General features: G+C 41.0%; 1 protein-coding gene across 1 annotated transcript; it reads left to right on the plus strand.

The window, feature by feature from the left end:
• The first annotated feature begins 4724 nt into the window (after positions 1 to 4724).
• Positions 4725 to 25346, plus strand: DCT (dopachrome tautomerase). The gene is made up of 8 exons (XM_072349681.1): positions 4725 to 5025; positions 14604 to 14903; positions 17271 to 17371; positions 18066 to 18232; positions 21328 to 21507; positions 21602 to 21737; positions 22765 to 22966; positions 25165 to 25346. Exons 1-8 carry the CDS (start codon positions 4725 to 4727, stop codon positions 25344 to 25346), a joined length of 1569 nt encoding a protein of 522 aa, XP_072205782.1.
• The last annotated feature ends 582 nt before the right edge of the window (positions 25347 to 25928 follow it).

Genomic DNA, 25928 nt, shown 5'->3' on the forward strand with positions numbered 1-25928 from the left:
GAAAAGCAGGAGCTGATGAGACTGTATGTATGAAGAGACATTTTGTGCAAGGGTGGGATGGATCATGAGATCTCCAGAGCTGCACTGCATGCCTGAACTTTGGCCTCATTCTCCTGACTGCAGGATGAGAAGACAAAGGGTAATGCTGTGAAAGGGCAGTGATCTGTGGGGGAGGAAGAAGAGAGGATGTAGATCAATGAGAGCCAGTGTATGTGTACAGGAGGGGAAAAGCAGAATGGGATGGAAGGAGGATCAGAGAGAGCAGAGGTGAGCAGTGAATCAGTAAAAGAATAAGGGTGTGTAATGAAGAAGATGCATAATAGAGCTATCCTGCTCTTGAACTGGCTTCTACCTTTTATATTAAGTGGCTTTGTTTCAGAGATTGTCCAGTTAGACTCTCTTAAGTATTCAAACAGTACATACCTAGTGGCAGAATCGGAAAACTGCCTCAGAACATGCTTCTTGAGCCACAAAATCTAGACCACACAAATTGACAGCAGTTAAAATCAGCAGCCAAAATATTTATCTGTCACTTAAAGTATGAACCAGGAGTTGGGTTTTGATGTATGTGTTGGCTAAAGATTAGCCTGAATTGATTACCATGCAAAAGATTCTGAGTATGTCTGTTTTCATGTTGTGCATAAGCAAAACATATGTTGCATGATTTTGGGGGCAATAAAAAATATAGTAAGGTATTATAAGCTGAGTTTCTTGCTAACCAATGAAGGGGAGATTCAAATTTCAACTGCTCTGCAATGGTAATTCATGGTCAAAGACTGATCTGGTATGGAGAGAGGACAGTAAGGCTTTGGCTGCAGAATCACGGAATTGTAGGGGCTGGAAGGGATTTCCCAAGATCATTGAGTTCAGTTTCCATCCACAGCAGGCCCCCTACAGCAGGCTGCATGAGTAGGCATCCAAGTGGGTCTTGAATGTCTCCAGAGAAAGAGAATCCACAGCCTCCCTGAGCAGCCTGTTCCAGTGCTCCGTCACACTCGCTATGAAGAAGTTCCTTTGCATATTGGTGAGGAACTTCCTATGCTCCAGTTTACGGGCATTCCCCCCCTTGTCCTGTCCCCACAGACCACTGAAAAGAGGTTGGCTATTTCCCTTTGTCACACGTGCTTAAGATATTTATAAGCATTAATAAGATCTGCTGTTTTAAAATGGCTGAAAGTGTGAGCGCCAGAGAAAGAACTCCAGGTAAGGGAGTGAAATTTCCCTTGCTTGAGGAGATGGGAAATGCCATAGTATTGTTCTGTAGCAATTGTGGAGTGCTCAGGGACCACCTTCGGTAGGGTTTTGTCACTGCATTGTTCCTTAAATCACTTTATGTTTGAGCACAACTGTGTGTTTAAATTGCCTCAAGAAGTACAGTAAAAGTTCCCAACAGTGATAAATACTTTTCATCCCTGTTTGAAACTTTTTCCATAGAAGTAGAATCTGTTCTTATTCAGATGAGCTTTATGACAATGTAAATGTCCCTAAACCAAGATAAAGGCTTGGCAGAACAAAGAGTCAGAGGTGTAACATTTTCTTCAAAGGAAAGGAAAATATTCACAAAAGCTAACAATTTTAGAAGCATTCATCATTTCTGCATGCTCAGCTTGAGATACCGAGGATTCACTTAACTGAGTGTGTTTGTATCTTAAGATATGGTGTCTTGGTTTTCTTCTTATTATTTTTTAATATGAAATTTCTTTTGTTGATAGAGACGTATTCTTGGGTTTTGCTCCTCTTGCCTCTTTTCCTTTCACTTTCACCTTGATCCTTCTCTGCTTGCAGCTTTCTGCATAGAATTATCTTTCTAGTTATCTCCGGAATTATCACCGCTCTTTATGGATCATAATATGGTTTATTCTTTCCATTGAATATATCGAACATTTTATTTTGGACAAAATTCCTTCAAAAATTCCAAAGATTAAGTACTTTTCTGGCCTGAAGATAATCTGTGCCAGAGTACAGTAGAAGGAGCCTGAGAAACAATACTCTAATTAATAAAGAAGTGAGAACCTATTGCCTACTTGCAGCTCAGGAGTTCTATAGTACTCCTGTGAGATGTGCGTAGGGATTTTTTTTTCCCTGCTGTACCTTTGAGTATTCTGTTTCCAGTATTTCTGTTTCTCTTGCAAATAAAAAATATAATAATATATATATATATATATATATATGTATGTATATATATATTATATTATATATATATATATATAAAGCCTCAAGATGATTAAGTATCCACATGGATCTTAGACAACAATTTTATCTTAGGGGTAAGCCTGGGTATTAATACAGACTACCAGGTAGCTGAAATACTGTGTTTGTGTACTTCTAATGCAAAGCTGAAATATTTTAACTAATCACAATTCCAGCTGTGATGGCCTGAGCCTGGTATTTCATGAGAGCTGACAAAGCATTGTGATTGCAGTTTGAGTCGCCAAGTCTGCAGCCGTGGCTCATGTGCTCACGTCAGTTGTTTGAAAGGTTCTTTGATAGCTGTAGAGAAGCAGCTCTCATCAGCAGTGCCAATTCACAGAGACACTCATTTTCAACAGACAGGAAAACCCCATAGTAAATAAAAAGTCATTCAACATCATGTTGTAAAATTGGTATAGTGTTAATATTGTGTAGCCCTAATAATAGCTCCTTTATTTAACCAAATAGCTGAGGGGAAGCTGTGGTAAATTCTGGATAGCGAAGGACAACTATCTTTTTGAAATGCTGCTCAGAAGGCACTATGTGTCATGCAATGGGATCAACAGGCATGGAACAGTTACTGATATGGTGTGGGATCTGTCTATTTGCCTGTCTATCCAAGTGTTCTCACATCGAGGGCCCTGAGGGCTAAGGACCAAAGCATAACGTTACATCTATTCTGCATGCTTTAGCACGTTGCCTGCTTTGCAGTGTTACATAGCTGTGGTGGAAGAAAGTAATCATAAGAAAAATAACATGCTACTTTTCTACTTTTAACATGCTTTTCTTTCCCCTGCTAACTAGTCTTCATAGTGTCATCTATCTGCTATTCCTGTTCTTCATACTCTTATCCAACTTCTCTCAAAGTTACTTGTTTTTCCTACTTTCACTGTTAATTGCAGTAATGTGGTGCGTTCAAAACTTTGTCTCAAGACTTTGCCTAACCTAGATTCAAGGGCTGATTTTTTTCCTAAACCAGAGAGGTGAGTAGTATAGAGAGGGGCATAATTCAGACTGTTTTTTGTTAGTGCCTCCATTTGTAACTTCTGAGTTTCTTCAACGTATTTTTCCAACAATTAGTTTAGCTTTCCACCTTAGAACAACTTAGGATAACAACACAAAGAACAGCAGCAGAAAAATGCCAATTGCAGGTAGACTGAATTCTAAGGGAGGTGAGTTTAAACGCTTTTCATATTTTAGGGATCAGCCTCTTGTTCCAGGTAATTAGTGATAGGATGAGAGGTGATGGCCTCAAGTTGCACCAGAAGTTCAGGCTGGATATTAGGAAGAATTTATTCTCAGGAAGAGTGGTCAGGCACTGGAATGGGCTGCCCAGGGAGGTGGTGGAGTCACCAACCCTGGAGGTGTTCAAGAAATGGGTAGATGTGACTCTGAGGGATGTGGTTAATGAGCTTGATGGGGATGAGTTGGTGATTGAACAAGATGATCTTAGAGGTCTTTAACTTCTTACTTTTGATTGAACAGATTTATTCTTTTAGCACCAGAATTGCATCATGGGCAAGAACTGTTGCATCATGGGCAAGAACTGTTGAATGCTATCGGCTTTTCAAAGTCATTTTTCTTGATGTCTTGAGCAAAACTGCTTATCTGCATGTCTGGTATATGTATTGATCTTACAGACTATGCCCTTCCAGGTGGGTAATAAATGCTCAGCTGTGACTATTGTGAGTCTGTCAGCCAGACCAGCCCTACAGTTATTTCTGGTGTAATGGCAGAGGAAGGATTAGGGAGCAGACAAGTACTACTCACCCCTTTAAAAACAATTAAATAATTTATTTTGTATGCAAAGAGGCTATTAAGAGATGAATCCTTCTCCACTTTCCACTAAAATATTTATGGTACAAGAACTGGAATTCTGCTGTCAGCAGATGGAGTCTCCGATCCAAACTGTTGCTACTGGGTTTATTAATTTTCGTTAATGATGCACCTATATCCTCTGTGCTCCCAGTTCATTTTCTACTGTCTGCTGCTTTCATGGACAGTGTTATTTAACAGTGAATGAACTACAAAAAGAAGAGGTTTTCTCCTTCTGTTTATCTCTGCTTACAGGGTTTTGTTTGAAAAGTTTCTCCAGCCACCTCAGCTAAAACGAGACCATCGCTTTCTCAAAGTGCATGAAAGCCTGACAAAACCTGGAGAAATAAATCCGAGGCATTCACCCTCTTGACAAGTTGCCAGAGCCCTCAGGACTTGGGCGTCTTTTCTGCCCTTGTTGTCATGTGCAAAACACGAGGATTTGTGCTGTGCTAATCCCTCTAATGAGGGCTTCTCCCAACCTCTACATAAGCCCTGCTTAAAGCTGTGGCTGTTGGGCAGGCGCTGCAGAGCCAAAACTCTGTCTTTTAAATGGCATTCAAGGCAATTAGAGACCAGGATTAAACAAACACCCGACACCAGCATCCTCAGCAGTGAGAGGGATTATCCCAGGGGAGTTGCTGCCAGACCAGGTTGTCCCACAAAGGAGATCTCTGTGCTCCACTCACTTGGGTCCGGCAGAGAGGCTGCACATAGCAATGGGTGCCCTGAAGTGGCTTTTTTGGGTTGGGCTGAGCTACCTGAGCTGCTGTTGTATTCCCTGGGCAGAGGCACAGTTCCCCCGTGTCTGCATGACGGTGGAGGCCATTCGGTCAAAGCGCTGCTGCCCAGCCTTGGGGCCGGATCCAGGCAATGTGTGCGGGTCCCTGCAGGGCAGGGGACGGTGCCAGGGTGTGCAGGTGGACACCCAGCCCTGGAGCGGTCCCTACACCCTTCGAAATGTGGATGACCGGGAAAGGTGGCCCCTCAAGTTCTTCAACCAGAGCTGTCGGTGCACAGGTGAGATGGGGTGTGGGTTGGGGGAAATGGGGAAGAACATATCTGTGAGCATTTCTCTGAAGGCCATAAACATCCCAGGTGGTGTAAGGCATCAAGAAGCCATTGAAGGGACTAGAAAACAAGATGTGAGGAGTGGCTGAAGGTACTGACATTGTTTAGTCTGGAGAAAAGAAGTCTGAGGGAAGACCTCATTACTCTCTCCAGCTGCCTGAAAGGAGGTTTCAGCAGAGGATAGAGTCAGTTTCTTTCCTCAGGGCGCAAATGATAGGTTGGGAGGTAATGGCTTCATGTTGCACTGGAGGAGGTTTAGATTGAATATCAGGGAGAATTTCTTCACAGAAAGGGTGCCAGGAAAATGAAGGAGTCGCCACCCCTGGAAAGATTTGTGGACGTGGCATTTAGGGACATGGCTTAGTAGAAAACTTGGTATTGTTTGATGATTATGGTCTTGAGAGTCTTTTTCAACCTAACCTTCATTATCCTATGACTCTGAGAGGGCTTTTAGTATCATCATTTTCCTAAAAATATGATAATGCTTATGGCTAAGATGTGATAGTTACTGTATGGGAGTTTCAGAACTGAAAAAGCATTTTGCATCATGCAATCACTTGGACACTGAAATTTTCTCCTAGTCCCTCATCACCTTTTCCCATGGAGTTTTGGACACTTTGGTGCTCTGTTCCAAGCTGATTCCTTGGCTCTATGTTGCTGCCAAAGAAACTACCCTATCTTTTCTCTCTCTGTCTCCATCCTCTTTTCCACATGACTTTACATGGGCCTTTGTCTTCATGTACTGGGAGGAAAAATAGGTCAGGAAGCTGATGTGCTTGAAGGGTAAGCTGACCCAAAGGACCAGTTTTTATTAAGACTAGTTCGTTAGTAATGGCACCAGGAAGAGAGCAGGAAGGAGAGGTCAAGATAGGCTAAGGACACAGGTCCTTATTTGAAGTGCAGCCCTCATTTAAGGAGTGTTAAAATCAGCAGGAACCCAGCCTCTATCAGACTCTTTGCAGGGCTGGTAGGGTATGGTGTAGGGAATCAGGTAAAAGGCATGTCTCTAGCACTGAAGGTGCCTGTTAGATGATTTCAAAAGCACCTTGGTATTTCTTGTTGGAAATATAAAGCAGTTTGAAGTCCCCAGCATGGGGAAAAGTAGCCTACTTTCCTTCAACCTGATTCTTAGGAATAACAGACCTAAAATTTTGCCTAAAATATACCATGGGTCTCACTATAAAAAAAATCTGTAATCAATCTGAGAAAGACATTACATAAGATTTCAGCCCATGAGATTAAATTTAGCATTTCTGCAATGAACTGAAAGCAGAGAGGTGGTGGCATACGACTTACATACCTCCAAAACTAAAGTCAAGCATCACATATAGACACAGAGTTAGAAGAGTACTGAAGCATGCGGGCATACACTAATATTTACACGCTCTGAGTAATTAGGGCATCAAAACCTGAGATTAAGGTGGGGAGAAGAGCAGGTGATCATTGATTTGTTTGTCCAAATAAAAGTAAGCACCAGTATTTATTTATTTAATATTTGCTGGTCTGAACCTTAGGTGATGTGATTATAATGCCACGTAGTCTCACGCTCCCTGTCTTCGCTGATCTGTCAGCTCTCCTCAGCTCTATAAATATAGTTTCTCCTTGAGCTTCTACTCTGTGCTTTTTTTTTTTCTCTTTCTTTCTTTCTTTCTTTCTTTCTTTCTTTCTTTCTTTCTTTCTTTCTTTCTTTCTTTCTTTCTTTCTTTCTTTCTTTCTTTCTTTCTTTCTTTCTTTCTTTCTTTCTTTCTTTCTTTCTTTCTTTCTTTCTTTCTTTCTTTCTTTCTTTCATCTGTGTATTTGTTTTTAAAATATTGTTGTACTCCTCTTTCTCCTTGTAGTCTTGACTCTCTAGTTATGCCAGCAGTAAAACATTAGGCTGGTAGCCATAGGATGACTTTAAGAAAGGTTTCCTGGGTTCTGTTATGCTGTGATCAACTTGATGCTGTATGAAAAAGCATTTCTATGATTATGCTAAACAGTTCATAATTGCATTTGACTTTAATTTGATGTATTTACAATGGCAGTGATTGTGTTTCTGTATCTATTAGATTTTCCATATCTTCTTTTTTTTCTCTATTTTACATGAGTTTATCTGCACGCCAGTTTTAAGTTCTGTAATGTGTGTTCTTCATTAGGCATCCACAACTGTGCTACCTATGACTGTAAATTAAATACATTTGTTTGAGTGGAGATGAAACAGTTCACATCTGTACTACTAAAGCATCTAATTTTCCAGATTAACTTCTAGTGCAAACCACCTATCTGAATGGTTCCTGACCAGTGCAAACTCCAATCTATGCTAGTGCTCTTTCTAAAGCTTAACAGTATGAACAGCTGTGTCCCAGAGCCATCTTGGCATTGCCTAATTTGTTGTTCAGATGTGGCATAAGCAACATTCACAGGAACTCCAGCTTCTGTGTAGCTGATTACATAAATTAGGCAGCACCATTGAATTGTGCTGCATTGCTGATGACCAGTATTTACCATAAGGGGATTCTAGTTATTGCAGTAGATGCTCAGTTTGAGCTTTCTGCTAGAAACTTAATAGCTAAAGATGAAAAGATTGCTGAAAATTTGGCCATCTGCTGGACAAAAATCTGAGAATAATATCCATCTAAGTCTGGATACTGAACATTTCTGAAAAGAAAAGGAAAATCCCAAACACAAACCAATATTCATGATTGGTTGATTATTGTTTTATAGATTATTTTTATAGTTTTCTCAAGTTAATTTAATTTTCATATGGGAAAGAAAAAAAAAACATTTCCTTTCAGTGTCTTGGCTTTAACAGATAATACACGTTAGTCTTTCCTCCACTGGGGACAAATGCAATGGAATAAGATTAGAAAAACAGAAAGATCCAGTTTTACTTCCTTTTTTCTTTCTTTCTTGCATTTTTTTTTTCTTTTCTTTTTTTTTTTTTTTTTTTTTTTTTTTTTAAACAAAGAGTCATGATCAAAAAGACAATTGTAAGGCTGTTGTCAGCTGCTTGCTGTATGTTCCTAGCAATGTATTGCTGACAGCATCATCTCTAGGAAATAGCCGCGGTTATGGCATGAATGTTGTTAGGAAGTAACAATGAAGGTTTAGTTCCTGTCTAATTTCAATCCTGAATCTATTTTATGCGTTCTGAAATTCATTTAACGGCACCTAAAATTAATTCAGTTTATATAAATTCTCAAACTGAAATGACCTAATGACAGTTCCTGACTGTGCTGTAGTATGTGAAGGGGAATACGATCATTTGCTGTACTCAACGCATATAAGCTGTAAGTGTTGAACTGGGAAAAAGGTTGAATGTCCTGTTTTAATTTACCCTGAAAATGGACAGATATAGCTAATTATACAAAAAAGCAGTACTGCGATAGGATAATTAGATTTGGTTTAGAAGAATGCTATTTTAGAAGACTTATGAAGTAGGTGCTATTTTAAGTTTTAAAGGATAAAACTGTAGCGTATAAATCTGGTACAGCATTATAAACCCCCCTTACAGAAGATTATTGTGAAAATATTACTGTAGTCAGTCATGTGGTTGTTACTACAGATCATGATGTTGATCAGATAATGACATAGCTTGAGTTCATGGAGGAGTTAAAAGTAATTATCATTCATATTTTTTTCCACTACTTTCTGAGGTTGGCATGTGAACTTTTAGTGTGCTTTTGTAGAATTTTTTAAAGAAAAAAATCATATTTGAACATTCCTGTACAATGTATGAACAGGCTGGGGACAGAAAGGTTAAACTCTATTTTTTTGACTGTAAGCACGTGGCCAGTTAAGTCTTGTAGCTGATATGCTGGCCTTCCCACTAGACAAGAAGGAGCAAGAAGTAGTTATAAATTACACTTAATTAATCTGTTGTAAAGCAATGTGGTTATAATACTGAATTATATATGTTACTCTGAAAGCAATGCCTCCTATTTATTTCCATGAAAACTGCAGCATATACAAAGAACACAATAACTCTATTTGAGAAGGCAAATTCTCAGCTACAAAACACTGCTTTTCAATACAGTCACCACTATTAGCTATGTATTTTCACTGGTGATGAACAAGAGCCTGCATGCTGTGCTCATACATATCTGTACCAGCAGAGGTGACCTACTGTTTCCCAGCTGCTATGATGGCATCATTGCTAGGAAAATGTTACCCATGTAGTTTGTTCTTCATCAGCCCAAACACATAGAAATCAGGAGGTGCCAAATCTAGACTAAACGGTGGGTGTGGTAGGACAGTCTAGCCAAGACTGGCAACGTGCTCCTCAGCCTTCAAACTGGTATGAGGCCTGACATTATTACATTGCAAGAGAAAGCTTGTCTTCTTCTTTGGCCTGGTGCTGGAAGTTTGAACCTTCAGCTTAGTCAGTGTCACAGTGTAGTGTTCAGAGTTGATGGCTTGTCCAGGTTCTGGAAAATCCATAAGGATTACCCTTTTCCTATTCCAAAAGACAGTGTGCATGCACTGAGGAATGCATCTTGAACTTTTCATTCAATAGGAAATTCACATGTCGTTTCCCTATGGACTGCCATTTTGACTATCTTATGGTGGTAACACTGTGTCTTGTCACTGCTAGCAATGCAATCTAGGAAACTGTGACCTTCAGCCCTGTGTTGGTTCATGTTCATTAGGACCTGACAAACTTGCATACGGTGTTTTTTCTGTCCCTGTGTGAGCATTTTTGGGACCCACTTGGCACAAACTTTGCAATATTGCCATGTTACCACCATTGTTTCTAATGCACTGAGGTACTGAGTGTGCTGATATTCAGCTCCACACACAGTTCTCCGGTCCTGTCTAATCCTAGATTTAAGTGGATGAGCTGATTGAGGCTCTCTTCATTTTATGGTGTGACAGGCATGCATAGCCATCCAGAATGTGGCTTGTCTTTCATGTTACTTTCACCACTGCTGAAACGCAGCACTCACTGCTTCACTGTGCTCACAGCCCGTGTTTGGTCTCCATAACCTTTCAGCAAGTGTTTGTAAATGTCAGTGGGCACCATTTTTTCCACAAGGAGGAATTCATTGACACTCTTTGGCTTCATACACACTCCCAGGTCAAATACCATTTTGTCAGACTACCCCCCTGCTACCATCTGTCACGTGGCAACAAAACGTAATGGAACATCACTGAAGTTTAACCTCTACTGTCATACCACCAGCATCCACTTCTGATGTCATGGGTCAACAGAATAAAATAGGAGGCATTATCCTCTGAGCAGCCCTAACATAACAGGCAGTGTTAGTGTCTGTAGTAAGCACAGATCTTCCATAACCTACAACCAAACTGAAAGAAATGCAGGAAGTGCTGAAAGAGTTTACAGTTTGTCTTATATGGTAGCAATCCTCATGCTACCTTTGAGATACTGAAATATGGTGGTTTATCAAATCTGTTGTCTCAGTGGAAGTAACGGTCATGGCAGCTGGTCAGTTTTCATGGAGTTATAGAATCATTTGGATTGGTGAAGATCTTCAAGATCATTAGGACTATCACTCATCCCAGTGTACTGAGTCTCATGGTTATACCATGTCCTTTAGTACCATGTCCCTCAGTGCCATGTCCGCACATCTTTTAAATTCCTCCAGGGTGGAGACTTTACCACTTTCCTCGGCAGCCTGTTCTAGTGCTTCAGGACCCTCTCTGTGAAGAAATTATTCCCAACTTCTAATCTAAACCTCTACTGGTGGAAACTAAGGCTGTTTCCTTGCATTGTATCATTTGTAACCTAAGAAAAGAGACTAACACTCTCTTCGATGCAACCTCCTTTCAGTTAGTTGAAAAGACTAACTAAACAATGACTTAGATAACTAAGTCTTAGAAAAGACTTAGACTAAACAATGCTAGTTCCCTCAGATAATCCCATTATCTGTAGCTATTGTTTTCTGGTTCTTTCCCCACCTTCTTTGCTGTTCTCTGTACCTCTTTCAATAACTCGATATCCTTCTGGAAGCAAGGAGCTCAAAACTGAACACAATATTCAAGGTGCCATCTCACCAGAGCCATGTACAAAGGAACAAGTTTCCAAAATAAGTCAGAAAGTGGTCAGTTATGGGCAGAAAATGGGCTCGTTATGCCAAAGAAGAAACACTAAGTTGATGAAATTACTAACATATTACTCTTGATGAGTTACTCATGTGTTTCAAGACCAACCACATGCTCTAGGGATAGAAGTTGCTGCAAGCTCCCACAAATATCAAGGTTAAGAAGGAGCTACAGTGGCGTGTAATAAATAGTGTTACCATACACCAGCAATGTGTATGAACGTATACAAAATATTATGTCATAGGAAGCGTCATTTTCTCAGTGTCATGTCAATGGATTGACTCAGTGGGAGAAATAGCATGTACATAGTGCATTCAGAATCAGTCAGATGCACCCAACTTGACCAGGAAGAGCATAATTGCTAGTGATGTGAATAGACACAGAAAAGCTCCTGAGATATGTGATCCTATCTCCAGATAAAAGAGTTATTGGAAAAGACGTTCCAGATTAACTCTTGTTCAGCAGCAATACAATTGTCATTCCCAGCAGCAGAGAGCATGTAGGGAGTATCTGAACCCAGCTGTGCATGATCTATTTGCAAGAACAACCTTCTACACTATATTGTCTGGGAACCCTAAGAGGTGAAAATTACATCAAGTTACCTTTAGGATAGTTTCAGAGAGATAGCACCCTGAGTTGCTACACATTAGTCACTAAAGGCAGAAGGGATTCAAAAGGTTCTTGGAAGGCTCTCTCTATCTTGCTGAAAATGTCTGTTGATAACGTTGATGATAATATGGATTTCCTTCTAATCCCCTGGGGCTATGTCACTGAGGTCCACCATTGCCAGAGTAGCTGACGTTGGAGTTAAGTTGTAAGAAACTGATATATATATTTCACAGTGCTATCATGCGGAAAATCCACAAGATAATGAAGTTTTTGAAGACAGCTATGCATTATATCCGCACCAGTGGCCCAGTAGAATGTTTTAGAAACAAATACTGGAAAAGTGCTTTGGCTTAAACATAAAAAACCTGCATCTGTCTACTGCAGTCATTTGTATTTGCAAAGTGGGGAATACCGCAGACCTCCATCCACTTCTTGCCATGTTAGCTGCTGCATGCTGACAGTTCCATGATGCATGGAGATTGTTGAAAGAAAATGACAAAAAAACATCTTTTAATTTCATGAAGTACTGTTGTGTGTATTTCTGATAAGGCAATACTGCCAAACAGACATGGACATTAAAAAAATGTCTGACACAACAGAAATACTGCAGAATGAAATACTTCTTTTCCTGGAGATAGATTCCAGCTTGTAGTCTTCAGCCCTATTTCTTGCACAGTAAAAGCTCATGTTTCATTGAAATACGTCTGGTGAAGTGGTGGGAAAAAAAAGACCCCTGGGATTACATTATAGGTCTGGCTGTTAAGGGAGAAAATCCCACAGAGCACCAATATAATTAACACCTGAGTGAGGACATTAGGCAAGGAATTGTTGGTTCACTTAACTATGGAAGCCACATCTATAGAGAAAAGTTTATTTCCCATGAAGATGACTCATCATTTCAGGCTTTTGCAAATCTCTTTTCACAGTCTGGAGAGGTGCATAGAGTATGCTTAAGTATGGCTGTTTAGAGATAAAGGATGCTCACTGAGAGATGACTAGGACGAACCTGGTCCTGCACTAGTTTTCTTTCTGTTAGTGCATCGCTTCCAGGATGCACACAGACAATTCAGTGTGATGCTTATCTAATGCTACAAGTAGATGGAAGTGTGACTGCTGATCTCAAAAAAGGTTGTTGACAGTATTTGTCAGTGGTTAATTCCTGCTTTGCCATTCTTCTCTTAAAAAGGTGTAAGTTGTACCTTTGGATGTGAAGGACAACAGCTACATCTGCTTGGTTTTTTCTGACATAAGCCATCTGCCCCCTAAAATGATGCAGACCCACAGCTTCTGATTTCTTCTTTGCTTGCTGGAACATGACAACTGTGTCCAGCTGCTCCTACCTGCGCTGGGAAGGAATGTAAGCCATACACTTGGAAATTGTGATGTGCCACTGGGTTTTGTATGTATGATCCAAAACCTAGTTAAAAGTCTTTACCCTTCTGGTCCCGAAGATGGACTTGAGCTTCATTATAGCCTATTGATCTTCTTGTCTCTGAAGTAACCGTAAGTTCTCTGAACCTACAATTAAGTTCTCATGACCTCTTGGTGTGTCTCACAGGAGTCTGTCACAGATGTTTATAGCTCAGCATTTCTTACCCAGGAGCTAGCCATAATCTATATAGCCTTCTGAGCAACATCCATCATAATCTTATAGGTCTTTGAAATTGGTATTAGACCCTATAGGCCCTGACAATCTAAAATCCTACTTTAGTGTTTTCAGTTGTTTTGCTCACAGACTGAAGCCTATTGCCTAGGGACATCTTGCTCCTCTAGGAGCTCTTCATAGGCCACTTCTCCATCTCTGTATTAACCCCAAACCCATTTGGATCAGTCTGCACAGATATGTGTGGGGAGCAGTGAGGTTTTATGGCATTTTGATAGAAAGTTGCTATAGTCATAGAGGAGCATGTATGTGTAACTGAAGTTGGAGAGAGTTTCATTGTACTTTTGGAGAACTGAAAAAGATCCCAGAGGAGTCCTGGTTGTTTCCTCACACCCTCCTTCCCCTTAGCAGCAGTGCTCGCCATCCCACACTGATGCTTTGCAATCTGTACTGTGCATGGGATGGAGGCAGGTATGCACTGCTGGAATGGCTCTCCCCCTCTCCCTCAGCCAAAGCAAAGGGAGCTGCAGCGGAGCCATTCTGCTGCTCCTGGCACTCTGCCATGGTGGGCAGAGGGCCGTGGTGTCTGTGCTTTGCTTAAAGTAAGCTCTGTTTCCTCAGGATCTTCCATTGCTTTTGAGGATCCAAGTTAATAGAGGAGAGCAGAGCTGATTACTTGCCCAAGGAATTATGCACTATTTAATTCTTAACATTTTAAAAGTGTGACCAGCAGCATGCCCAGTGCCTCTACCGGACTGTGCTAGTTCTTGGAGACACTGCTAACAGACAGTAGTTTTTCCTAGGCTTTGTCCTTAAGAGAACTGTTTTGATTGTCAGTGTTTTTTTTTTTCCTTCTCTTTCTTCTTTAGAGTTTGATCCTGGAAGTCTGGGAGCACTTGAGAGCCAATCAAGCAAAGCATTTAATCACCTGCTTAACCTGGAGTGCTTAGCCCTCTGTTCTTCTAGGGGCTTAGGCTCCTCACATGCCTGAAGGCTTCATGGAGCTCTTAGTGCCTTGGGGCATCAAGCCCATTATCCAGTGCATTTCCTCCCCAACCAGCTGAGTGATTCTTGGCCCTGACCCTGCTCTGGGATGCAAGCCATCCTTCTAGTTAACCAGCTGGCAGCTGCCAGTCTGTTCAATTGCTTCCCCTTCCAGGAACTGAAATGTCTGGGGAAAAAGAAAGATAAGATAATTCGTAATTCTTCTGCATTTCAGTGCTAGTTCTCTCTGATTCATAATGTCATACCTTCTGTCTCTCTCTTCATTCAGGAAACTTTGCTGGCTATAACTGTGGTGACTGCAAGTTTGGTTGGACTGGCCCTGATTGCAGTGTGAAGAAACCACCAGTTGTCAGGAAGAACATCCATTCCTTGACAGCGGAGGAGAGGGAGCAGTTCTTCGATGCTCTGGACCGTGCAAAGACTACCATCCACCCGGACTATGTGATTGCAACTCAGCACTGGTTGAGTCTGCTTGGTCCCACTGGAGAGGAACCACAAATTGCCAACTGTAGCATTTATAATTACTTCGTTTGGCTTCATTACTACTCTGTCAGAGACACGCTCCTAGGTTAGTGCTTTTCTTGTCCAAAGGGCTTTGTTGGTAAATGAAAGGGTGAAAAGTATCATAGCTGAACAATTCTAAGTATGCTTACCACAGATGCATTACTTCAGCAGGCAGTGAGGCCCAGGTCTGTGTAGTAAAACAGTTGCTGCTGAGGAGCCAGCAGTTTACAGCTGAGGGTGGTTTGGATATGCTTCGGGCCTGCTGTAATCTGGTTCCAGTGAAGGAATTCTCCAATGAATTCTGATGCCTCTTCTATCTCATGGGCAGGCAGCTCACAGGTTCCAAGATAACTCCAATGGGTGAACCAAAACGTGGTTAGTCAATGACCCTCTTCAGAAGGACATTCCCAGTCCAGAATCATGTCCCTGAGCACCACATCCAAATGTTTTTTAAACACATCCAGGGATGGTGACTCAACCACCTCCCTGGGAAGCCCATTCCAATGCTTAACCATCCTTTCTGTAAAGAACTTCTTCCTGATATCCAACCTAAACTTACCCTGCTGCAACTTGAGGCCATACTGAGAATTCTCTAGTCCAGCCAGAGCAAAGGTTCTTCAGGTGGTAGGACAGTCATGGGAAAAGTGGAAGAAGCAACTTCCAGTGCTGCTGCTGGGATAAATAAACCTCTATGTGAGTTGAAGGTTTGAGTTATAAGCAAATCCAAGTGTGGTTTGAGTCCAATGTCTCGTGTATGGTGGGATTTCTCCCACTAGACCGCTTTTCTCCAAATGCTGTAGTAAAGAAAGATGTGGAGAAGGGTGTCAGTTGATCAGATATTAAAATTATGATGCTGAGTGCACTAAGGCGATGAAGGTAGGTGTCAAAGCACATCATTTCTATGTGATATTTTGCTGATGCCTTTATTGCAAAATTGCTAGATGTCTTGAAATAGTTCTTGTCAAAAGTGAAACCATGAATGATAACTTATCTGGCTTTGTAGAGATCTATAAATTTGAATTTCCACATCTTTCTGAATACTTGAGTGAGGAGAGAAGAGGGTTAATTTTGAATAGAAAATATATCTTCCCAAACTTTGTCAACCATGTACCCATCAAAAGACTGTGCATTCTTTATAGATGTTTTTGCAGTTTAAAAGCATATACTTTTAAAACCTGCTAGATTAATTATCATTTTCAGAAACAACTGCTGTGTCAGACAGGAATCAGTCAAAAACTCTCTTTGGAGAAGAATTAATTGCCTCCTATACTATCACTCAGACACTGGGAAGCTTTTTGTATTCTGGGAAACATCAAGGTGATGTGTTGTTTGATCTGTGTTGTCAGATCGAACAGTTAGTGCCTGAGGTTCTGTTCTTGTGGATCACTTTTTTTGGTATGTCTTTTTTTTTTTTTTTTTTTTTTTTTTTTTCATTATTACAACTATTGTGGCCTGTTGGACACTATAAATTATCCAGTCATGTAAAGAAGTAAGGGTAGAATTATTTATGGATCTCAGAAGAACCCTTAATATTTGTTGGATTTCTAGCGTGACCAAAAATGGATTCTCCCTGCAATCTAGCATGAGACTTAATTGTAGGAGCTTAGCTAGCCTTTACATTCTGCATGGCAAATAGTATTTCTGCACAAAAGACATTACAGATAGTTTTGTGCTTTCTTTCACGTAGGGCTAAAATATGTTGTATCAAGTAGCTTTTTTTTGGTTTTTTTGCTAAGATAAGAATTTATTTGGAAAAATGAAAAAGATGGTGGGATCAGACAGCCAAAGAAAGATGGATCTAATTTGTCATCATGCTTTTTGAAGAAAATACACCTTGGTTTCACTGAGGATAGATGAAATTGTGAGGGCAACTCTTTTGCTTAACTTCTCAAGGCCAGTAAGGGAAACAGTGGTCAGGACCGCAGCCAAAATAAAAACTACCAGATTTCCCCTGGCCGGGTTCCTGCTTCACCTCCGTAAGAATTGCTGCAAAAAAAAACCTCATCACTTTATCATTTTTTTCTTCAAAATCTTCTTTGGGAAGATTGGGAACCAACCCTGAAGAGAAACAACAAGCAGGATTTGATGAAAAGTGGTAAAGGATATGTGAATTACTATTGGCAGGCTATGGAAAGTGTTGATGCTCTCTTGATAGATAAGCTGTGAAAGTTCTGCTGTTGAACATGAGAGCAAGCTAATATTCTCAACAGTAAGACTGTTAAAAAAATACCCACAACAGTTTAGATGATAAGAAATGTTCACAATGCCCATCTTGTCCCTGTAAGCATTGCAGCCTTTGATCTGTGCACTCTTTCCAAAGGTGCAGAGCTGAAGGTTCTCATTTAACTCAGCTACAGGCAACAGAAGAAGGTGCTCTCTTTATTTCTAGCTTTACTTGGTGCTGAAGTGCTTATTTTATCTTCTTTTGTAGGGCCTGGCCGCCCCTTCACAGCTATTGATTTCTCCCATCAAGGACCTGCCTTTGTAACATGGCACAGGTACCATTTGCTGTTGCTGGAAAGAGACCTGCAGGTTAGCTAAACAGCCTCTTTCTTTTCTCACACAACTTTTCTTTTGCTACACATCTTTGTTGCTTCAGCCAAGGGTGTTATTTCCTAGGACTGATTCTTATACAAACTGTCAAGAGTGTTTGCTTACAGATCCTTTTTTATGTAAAGGGAAACGATTGCTTTCAAGATACTGAGGACTGAACAGTTTCTTACTGCAGTGATATGAATGGTATTGTCAAGGTTTTTCTTCTCAGTAATGTAGAACAGAAGATGTGGATTAGCAATGTTCATTAATGAAATAAAAATAAATGTAGAACACCCACCTATGTAAAACCTGTGGATAACATTTGCTGGAAAGCAGACAACAAGCAAGAATGCCTCATCAAGGAATTCCCTCTTCAAATATGCTGTTATATATTTATTTGTTTAGTATATTTGGGCGTAGGTATTTTTACTGCTCAGTCTCTGAGCTGGTACTCAAGCTAACATGGCCAAAAAGAGGGCAATCCAAGAGCAGATTAATTAGTCATAGCATATTTTCTGACACTTAACACCCCAGTGTTTTGAAAATGTTGGAGCAGCACTGTGAAGTGTGTGTGGTTACCTTCAAGTGAAAAGCAGAGTACAGAATACCCAGTGACATGACCTGCAGGAATCACTTTCTTTCTCTTTCCTTTGAAGGCAATCCTCCATTAATGCATTTCTGTCCATTGCAGCGACTGATGGGCAATGAGTCCTTTGCACTTCCCTACTGGGACTTTGCTACAGGTAGAAACACATGTGATGTGTGCACAGACCAGCTCTTTGGAGCACCACGGCCAGATGACCCAGGGCTGATCAGCCTGAACTCCAGATTCTCCCGGTGGCAAATAGTTTGCAACAGGTACAGAAATATTTATCCTGCATACTGACCAAATCTTGTTTTGGGATTATAGAAAACTAGAGATGAACTGAAAAATCTTTTTCATTTCACTGGGTGAGATCTTAAGTCTGATATGTTTAATGCAGCTTCTATGCTAACTATGGAATCTATGGAACATCCTGAAACTTTGAAAAGCCTCAAATCCACGATAAAGCAAGTGGAAGGATGTGATAGTGACATCCAGTATGGCTCTACTGAAGGCAAGTCCTGCCTGATAAATTTGGTGGCCTTCTAAACTAGGGTTAAAGTGTTTGTCAATAAGGGAAGAGCAACTGATGTGATCTACCTGGATTTGTGCAAAGCACATGACACTGTCCCACATAACATCCTTCTCTCTAAAATGGAGAGATGTAGATTTGATGGATGAACCACCTGGTGGATAAGGAATTGAATGGATTTCCATGCTCAAAGTATTGTGATCAATGGCTCAATGTTCAGGTGGAGACGAGTGATGCGTGGTGTTCCTCATTGGTCTGTACTGGGACCAGTACTGCTCAACATCTTTCTTTGGCAATGTGGGTGGTGGAATTGAGTGCACCCTCAACAGGTTTGCAGATTACACCAAGCTGAGTAGTGTGGTAGACGCACTGGAGGGAAGGGATGCCATCCAGAGGGACTTGGACAGGCTTGAGTGATGGGCCTGTGTGAACCTCATAAAGTTCAACATGGCCGAGTGCAAGGTCCTGTGCCTGGGTTGGGGCAATCCTAATCATAAATAGAGGCTGGACAATGATAGAGAGCAGCTCTGCAGAGGAGGACTTGGAGGTGTTGGTTGATGAAAAACCAGACATGAGCTTGCAATGTACACTTGCAGCCCAGAAAACCAAACATATCCTGAACTGCATCAAAAATGTAACCAGCAGGTCAGGGAGGTGACTGTCCCCTTCTTCTCTGCTCTTGTGAGCCCTCACTTGCAGTACTGCATTCACCTGGGACTGCAGTGGAAGAAGGATGAGGAGCTGTTGAAGTGGGTCTAGAGGAAAGCCACAAGCATGATCAGAAGGCTGGAGCACCTCTTCTGTGAAGACAGGTTGAGAGAACTGAGGTTGTCCAACCTGGAGAAGAGAAGGCTCCAATGGCCTTCCAGATCTGAAGGGGGCCTGCAGGAAAGAACACTTTATCAGTGAGTGTAGTGAAAGGACAGGGGTAAGTTTTTAAACTAAAAGAGAGTACATTTAGAGTAGATATTAGGAAGAAATTCTTTGCTGTGTTGGTGATGAGGCACTGAAACACGCAGCTGTGGATGCCCCATCCTTTGAAATGTTCAAAACCAAGGTGAACAGGGCTTTGGGCAACCTGATCTAGTGGAAGGTGTTCCTGCCCATGGCAGGGGATTGTAATTTGATAAACTTTGGTGTTCCTTACAACCCAAACCACTCCGTTATTCCGTGATTCTATGACTGACTTCAAAGTAGCTGAGATTTCACACAGAAGACAACACAGAGAGAACTATACTCTTGCTGTCAGCTGTCTGTAGGCGTATATTGATTTGGTTAAATACAGGGCTTTGATGATGAGTTCATGTACAGGACTGAGGCAGAATAGCATAAGATGCTGCCAGTTATAATGCTCATATCACATCCTGTCAGATTTGGGGCAGCGTGCAGTCAGCCAGATGAAGGCACTAGGAGCTCTAGGCTTTTCAGGAAAGTCTTTTTCAATGGATACTTAAAAGTGCTACTTGAAATTCTGCCTTTGGGCACCAATTGGCTTTATCCCCTGTCCGTATATTTCTCTAGGATAGATATTTTTTCTTGAATGCTGGATGACTGAACTCTTGTCTTGTCAAGGTTAAACAGCAGAGGGCTTTTGTTTATTTCAGGATTTTTTGAAAATGCCGTTTCATTTTAAACTGAATAGCAAAGTATTTTTTTCTTGAGTGTTTCACTATCTTTCTCCTCTTCCTTCGCTCTTTCTCTCCCTGATATAAAGTTCACTAACTAATACTAATAGCCAACATCTGCAAAAGTTTCTGAAAAATGCAATACATTGCTACCTCTTTTCTTCTAGAAGTGTGAAAGATGGAAAGTGAAAACTCGCTTTCTGTCATACTTTCATTTTCTTTAGCCCATCCCACAGAGGGGCTTTCCTGCTTTTTTCATCTTTCTAAGAGTGAAAAACTGTCCTTACTCAGGATTCTCTTAGACTGTCCAGCAAAAGGGAGGAGAAGAGGTATGAAGAGAATTTCACTTGCTTTTTCTGAAGTGTTCACTCTGCAGAAGGTGAGCCTAGAGACACTGTCCAAATGACTGACCTTCACCGAAGTCTACAAAGTCACTGGAAGCCATGTCATGGCAGCAGTTCAGCTATAACTTCAGCTTCCAGTCCATGGGAAGTGTACTGAACCTCCTGATGGGATGCCATCCAGAGCAGGGTGCCCAGGCCCATGGCCAGGCAGCTTCTGGAGAGCTCCAGGGAGGGGACCCCACAGCCTTTGGGCAGTCTGTTCTTATTTTATTCTATAGACATTATGCTATAGACATTTATGCAAAGATATTGAGGCCCTGGAATGTGTTCAGAGGAGGGCTACGAAGCTGGTGAGGGGTCTGGAGCACAGACCTTATAAGGAGTGGCTGAGGGAGCTGGGAATGTTCAGCCTGGAGAAGAGGAGGCTCAGGGGAGACCTTATAGCTCTCTATAACTTCCTGAAGAGAGGTTGTAGTGAGCTAGGGGTCGGCCTCTTCTCTCGTGTAGACAGTGATAGAACTAGAGGCAATGGTTTCAAGCTGCGCCAGGGGAGATTCAGGCTGGACATTAGGAAATATTACTTCTCGGAAAGGGTGGTCAGGCACTGGAATGCACTGCCCAGGGAGGTGGTGGAGTCACCAACCATGGGGGTGTTCAAGAAATGTTTGGATGTTGTGTTGAGGGATATGATTTATCTGGGAAGTATTGGTGATGGTTGGACTGGATGATCTTCTAGGTCTTTTCCAACCTTGATGATTCTATGATTCTGTGATTCTATAGCAAAAAAAGAAGGAAAAACAACAAAGAAACCAACAAGATGGGCTTCAACCCTTTCTCCTAACCTGTGCTACTTTTTGTTTCATGCTCAGCATGGATGACTACAACCGCCTGGTGACACTGTGCAATGGGAGTGATGAAGGACTGCTCCAACGAAGGCCACCAAGGAACTCGGGTGAACAGCTGCCCACTGTGGAGGACGTCAGGAGATGCCTTTCCCTGCATGAGTTTGACAGCCCTCCATTTTTCCGCAATTCCAGCTTCAGCTTCAGGTTTGTCCTAGAGCTGGCTGGATTGTGGGTATTTTCTATTTATGCATTTGTCAGCAAAATATGGTTACTTAATGCTGCTTTTACCTGTCCACAGGAATGTATTGGAAGGCTTCAATAAACCAGATGGAGCCCTGAACTCACCGATGCTGAACCTCCATAATTCAGCTCACTCTTTTCTGAATGGAACCAGTGTTCTCCCTCATGCAGCTGCCAACGATCCCATCTTTGTGGTATGTTTTTTTCCTGCAGCATGACTGCTATTGGCTGCATACCCAAGGCAGCTGTCTTGCCAGAAATTAGCAGAAATGGAAGCAAATTCCCTAGAAACAAATTCTTTAATTACAAGAGGACAACTTTTTTCCTTGAACTCTGCCACACTTGTGTGATGGGCAAATAAAGATAAATAAAAGATAAATAAACAAAATACAGGGTGATTTGTGAAACATAGAATAAGTTTCTAGGAGGAAGTGCTGCCTGTCAGATGGCCCCTGAATCCTTTTATTAGGTGGTATCTAAAGTTAATGTCTTTTACCAGACGATTTTACAGCAACAAGAAAATACTGAAAATTGAGTTAATTATTTTAGAGCAGCGGACTGAGAAGTTTGTTTCTTTGTCTCAAACTTCAGAAGCTAAAAAGAATCACATCTAATATCAAGGTCTCTTGAGTAATAGAAATAAAGTGGTTCCACTGGTGCATGAGTACATTACTGCACTGCAACGAGCAGCACAAACAGCAAAGTGCAAATAAAAAGTCATCAGCTGACTCTGCTACATATCTTCCTCACCTAATGAATTCATGCTAATTTTCTCTTCCTCTTTGTTAAATTAAACCACGGTGATTATACAGAGAAACTGTATAACACTTCATTACTTTCTTACCTTTATTTCAAGTTTGCAGTCTTTTGATGGAGAAATTAGCCTGAATACTTATATTCCATGGCTTGTTCCCTTAAAAATTCTTGAATTCCTAAGAGAATATACGGTTGAATCTTTAATTTACTGTGCTTTAATTTTATATGCAGGATTATCCATAAAGTACTTTCAAGGTTTTTTCCGTGTTGATAAACTAAAAGCATAAGTATGCCAGAAATTAATCTGAACTCTCCCAGACTGTTGTCTGAACCCCTAATTTTAGCATCCTCACCGATCCCTCGTGTGGTTGTATTAAGACTTGTGCTGAACTGAGGAACTGCTTTAAATGCTGTTGAGCTCAGAGAGAGTCTAATAAACATGTGTGCCCATGCATCAATTTGCAGGTTCTTCACTCCTTCACTGATGCCATCTTTGATGAGTGGATGAAGCGGTTTCACCCCCCTGACAGTGCCTGGCCTGAGGAGCTGGCTCCTATTGGTCACAACAGACTGTACAACATGGTCCCTTTTTTTCCTCCTGTAACCAATGATCAGCTCTTCCAAACTGCGGAGCAGCTTGGCTACACCTATGCCATAGACCTGCCAGGTATGTCTCAAAGACCAAGAGATGGGACAGCTTAACTTTTTAATGACACGAACATTTGGAACATAAGGCGCTGCTCCCAAAAGCATGGGTCTATTCACCTGGTCACTAGCAATCCCATAGCATAGCTTAGGCAGTTATAACTCATCCGGTAAGCTGTAGGAGCTGCAAAAATGCCTGTACTTTGTTTGCTTCTGCTCTGCAGCAGAATGCATAAACTTGAAGTACTCTGGCACTGAGAATGATGCTCCTTTTGGGCTGAGGAACCTTTGATTTCTAGCTCCTCTTCCCAGGACTAGTGATGCCTGTTACAAAATGCTTTAACCTGTCAGAGGTCAGGCACTTTGCCAGGGAGCTGGTTTGTTGCTAGAAGACATTTGTTTTGCACAGGGCCCTGGGTCAAACTGTTCCATGAAACACAGTAGAGATGTGCTCTGTTAAAATCTGAATACCCTGGAGAGATATCTCTAGGTGCTTTGTATTATAAAAGCCCAATTTAAAAGATTTTCCTTGCCTGTATGCCTAAGGGTTTTTCTTCTCATTTGAAATTACCTTTGACACAAAGTGGACAAAAGAACGTCCCCTAGTCTCTCCAACCAAAGTGTTTATGCACAAAATCAATGAATATGGAAGACAAGCTACAGATATGTGTAGAAGGCACAAGTGTAAGAAATGCATGAAAACCATGCTTCAACTGCTTTACTAAAGATTAAATCTGAGCAGTTTCTTTCTCCATATCTGTATTCCTTTGAGAGGCAGTTGGTGCTTATCTAACCCATGTGGTCAGAAATTTCTTCTAAGTGCTTACCATGTATCTGTGGTTTTAATCTGTGGAAACAGTTTAAAGGTCTACAGACTGTGATTGATCAAAACCCCTCTCCTCAAGTTCTGTTCATGCAGGGGAAGCCTGATTTATGGAGGCATGCTGGTTGCTTTGGCAGTGCTTTTCTCGGGGACTTCTCTAGAATTTCTCCTGAAAATAGAAACTTCTTTTACAGAGTTTCAGTTTTCCTCCTCCTGGGGCACTGTCCCTGCTTCTGCTTTGGAACTGCTGCTACCCCCTTTGCCATAACATAGAGAGCAGCAAAGGCAGTTTAGTATTCTGCTGCTTCTTAACTCCTGCCTAAATAATTAGCTCTCCATGAAGTGGTGTACCTGTCCCTGGATGGATAGTTAATGTTCACAGAATAAAGGTTTTTACATTAAATCCACCTTTTTATCTACAAGTATAACTTGCTGATTCTTCTTTACCAAACCAAGTTATGAATTAACATCTGTAGTACATTCCTGGCTCTTATTTGAGAGACAGCAGCAAACAACATCGGGAATTTACTTCATTAAAGAATGATCGTCTTCAACTCTTTTTTGGCAGAGAAAGCGCATGGGACACACAATGTTTAGTTGCTTTTATAGTCAGTGTGGCATCTCCTCAAGTGCTTTGGGGTTAAGCCTTAATATCTAACCACCTTCTGAATACCTTAAACCCCACCAAGAATATTTTAGTGAATATTTATTCAAACATTAATGGTAGAGCTTCAGTATCTGTAGTATTTTTCAGAACAAGACAACAGGCAATTGTTGCTGCTGAAAGCATAAAGGGAAAGACAAAATATTATCATTCAATCAAGTGGAGCTGAGATGAACTCGTTTATACAGGACTGCTGTTAAGAATGGACAATATTATCTCAGAAGACAGACGTTCCTTAGGAGTGGTTCAAAAACAGAGGTTGTGATCTGGAGCTGGCCAGCAGAACTGTACTAAGCAGTGTTTTCAGTTAAAAACTTGACAATGGGCTGCACTGTGGTCTATCAAATAAATAAATAAATGAAATAATGTTTTCCACTGGTCAAAATAGCTTGAAACAGCCATGTGGAAATATCCTTTTAGAAAGAATTGCTTAAATCATTCATAATTTTGGCCAAATTAAATAAGACCGTAACTTAATGTTAATCTTTCTCATTCTCAACACTTCCATTTGTTTGGAAGAGCTTAAATTCAGCCCTAGACTTCTCTGGTAGGAAATGTCTCTGGTGATGGTGTGTTGGTTATACAGTGCATTACCACCTTCCACTGTTGCCCTTGGTTCTCTTAGACACACACAAGTAATAGCAATGAACAGGCTGTGGGAAATTTGCTTCCTTCCACATGATTTGAGAAATCTGTGTTGTCTGTCTTCACTTCAAATGTTTTATGTTTCCAGGTTCACTTGAAGAAAGCCAGGTGTGGGCTGCCATGGTTGGATCCACAATTGGAGGAGCGCTGATAGCTTTGGCTGTGCTTGTTCTGCTGCTTGTGCTTTTCCAGCACCGAAGGCAGAGGAAAGGTTTTGAACCACTTATGAATGTGAGATTCAACTCTAAAAAGTACATGGAAGAGGCCTAGTGCCTTGGCTTTGTTCCCTTGCTCATTCTGCTGAGAAGTGACCTTGATTGATTTATTCAAATCTGAGCAGAGTTTAGTCAACCTTATCACACACGCCTTTGGCAGCTGACTACATTGTTCTCTTTCAGTTTTTCCAGTTATCTTGTGAATTGTGATATTTGAAGTCTCTGGGTACATACGTGCAAGGCCCAAGACAGACCAGAGTTTTCTCATTACCAAACATTATCTGGAGTGTGTGACACTTAAAAGTCATCAAATCCCTATAGAGTTAGATCAAGACAGTTAAGAATCAAAATAGAAGAAAAACATCTTGAATTACCAAGGTATTTTTTTCACCTTAATTTGTTTTTTATTTCATTTAGCAGCCCTAGAATGTTTTAGACTCTATGTATACATTTGAATAGCATATTATTTTATGGCTATCAATAAATGTTCTAAATAATGTAGTCTTTCAGAGGGTGTTAAGAATGTTTTGTGCAGTGTGGCAAAATACTGTGGGAACACCATGGTTTTGTTCCAGAAGCACAATCATATCATTTCATAGAATCATAGAATGGCCTGGGTTAAAATGGATCACAATGA

This window comes from Excalfactoria chinensis, chromosome 1 (assembly GCF_039878825.1).
Source record: "Excalfactoria chinensis isolate bCotChi1 chromosome 1, bCotChi1.hap2, whole genome shotgun sequence".
Taxonomy (NCBI): domain Eukaryota; kingdom Metazoa; phylum Chordata; class Aves; order Galliformes; family Phasianidae; genus Excalfactoria; species Excalfactoria chinensis.

Excerpts from the sequence above, each read along its gene's own strand:
- DCT (XM_072349681.1), top strand. The coding sequence starts at position 4,725 with ATGGGTGCCCTGAAGTGGCTTTTTTGGGTTGGGCTGAGCTACCTGAGC. Across the intron at positions 21,508-21,601 it reads AATTCCAGCTTCAGCTTCAG|GAATGTATTGGAAGGCTTCA; the intron begins GTTTGTCCTAGA and ends ACCTGTCCACAG. Across the intron at positions 21,738-22,764 it reads CCAACGATCCCATCTTTGTG|GTTCTTCACTCCTTCACTGA; the intron begins GTATGTTTTTTT and ends ATCAATTTGCAG.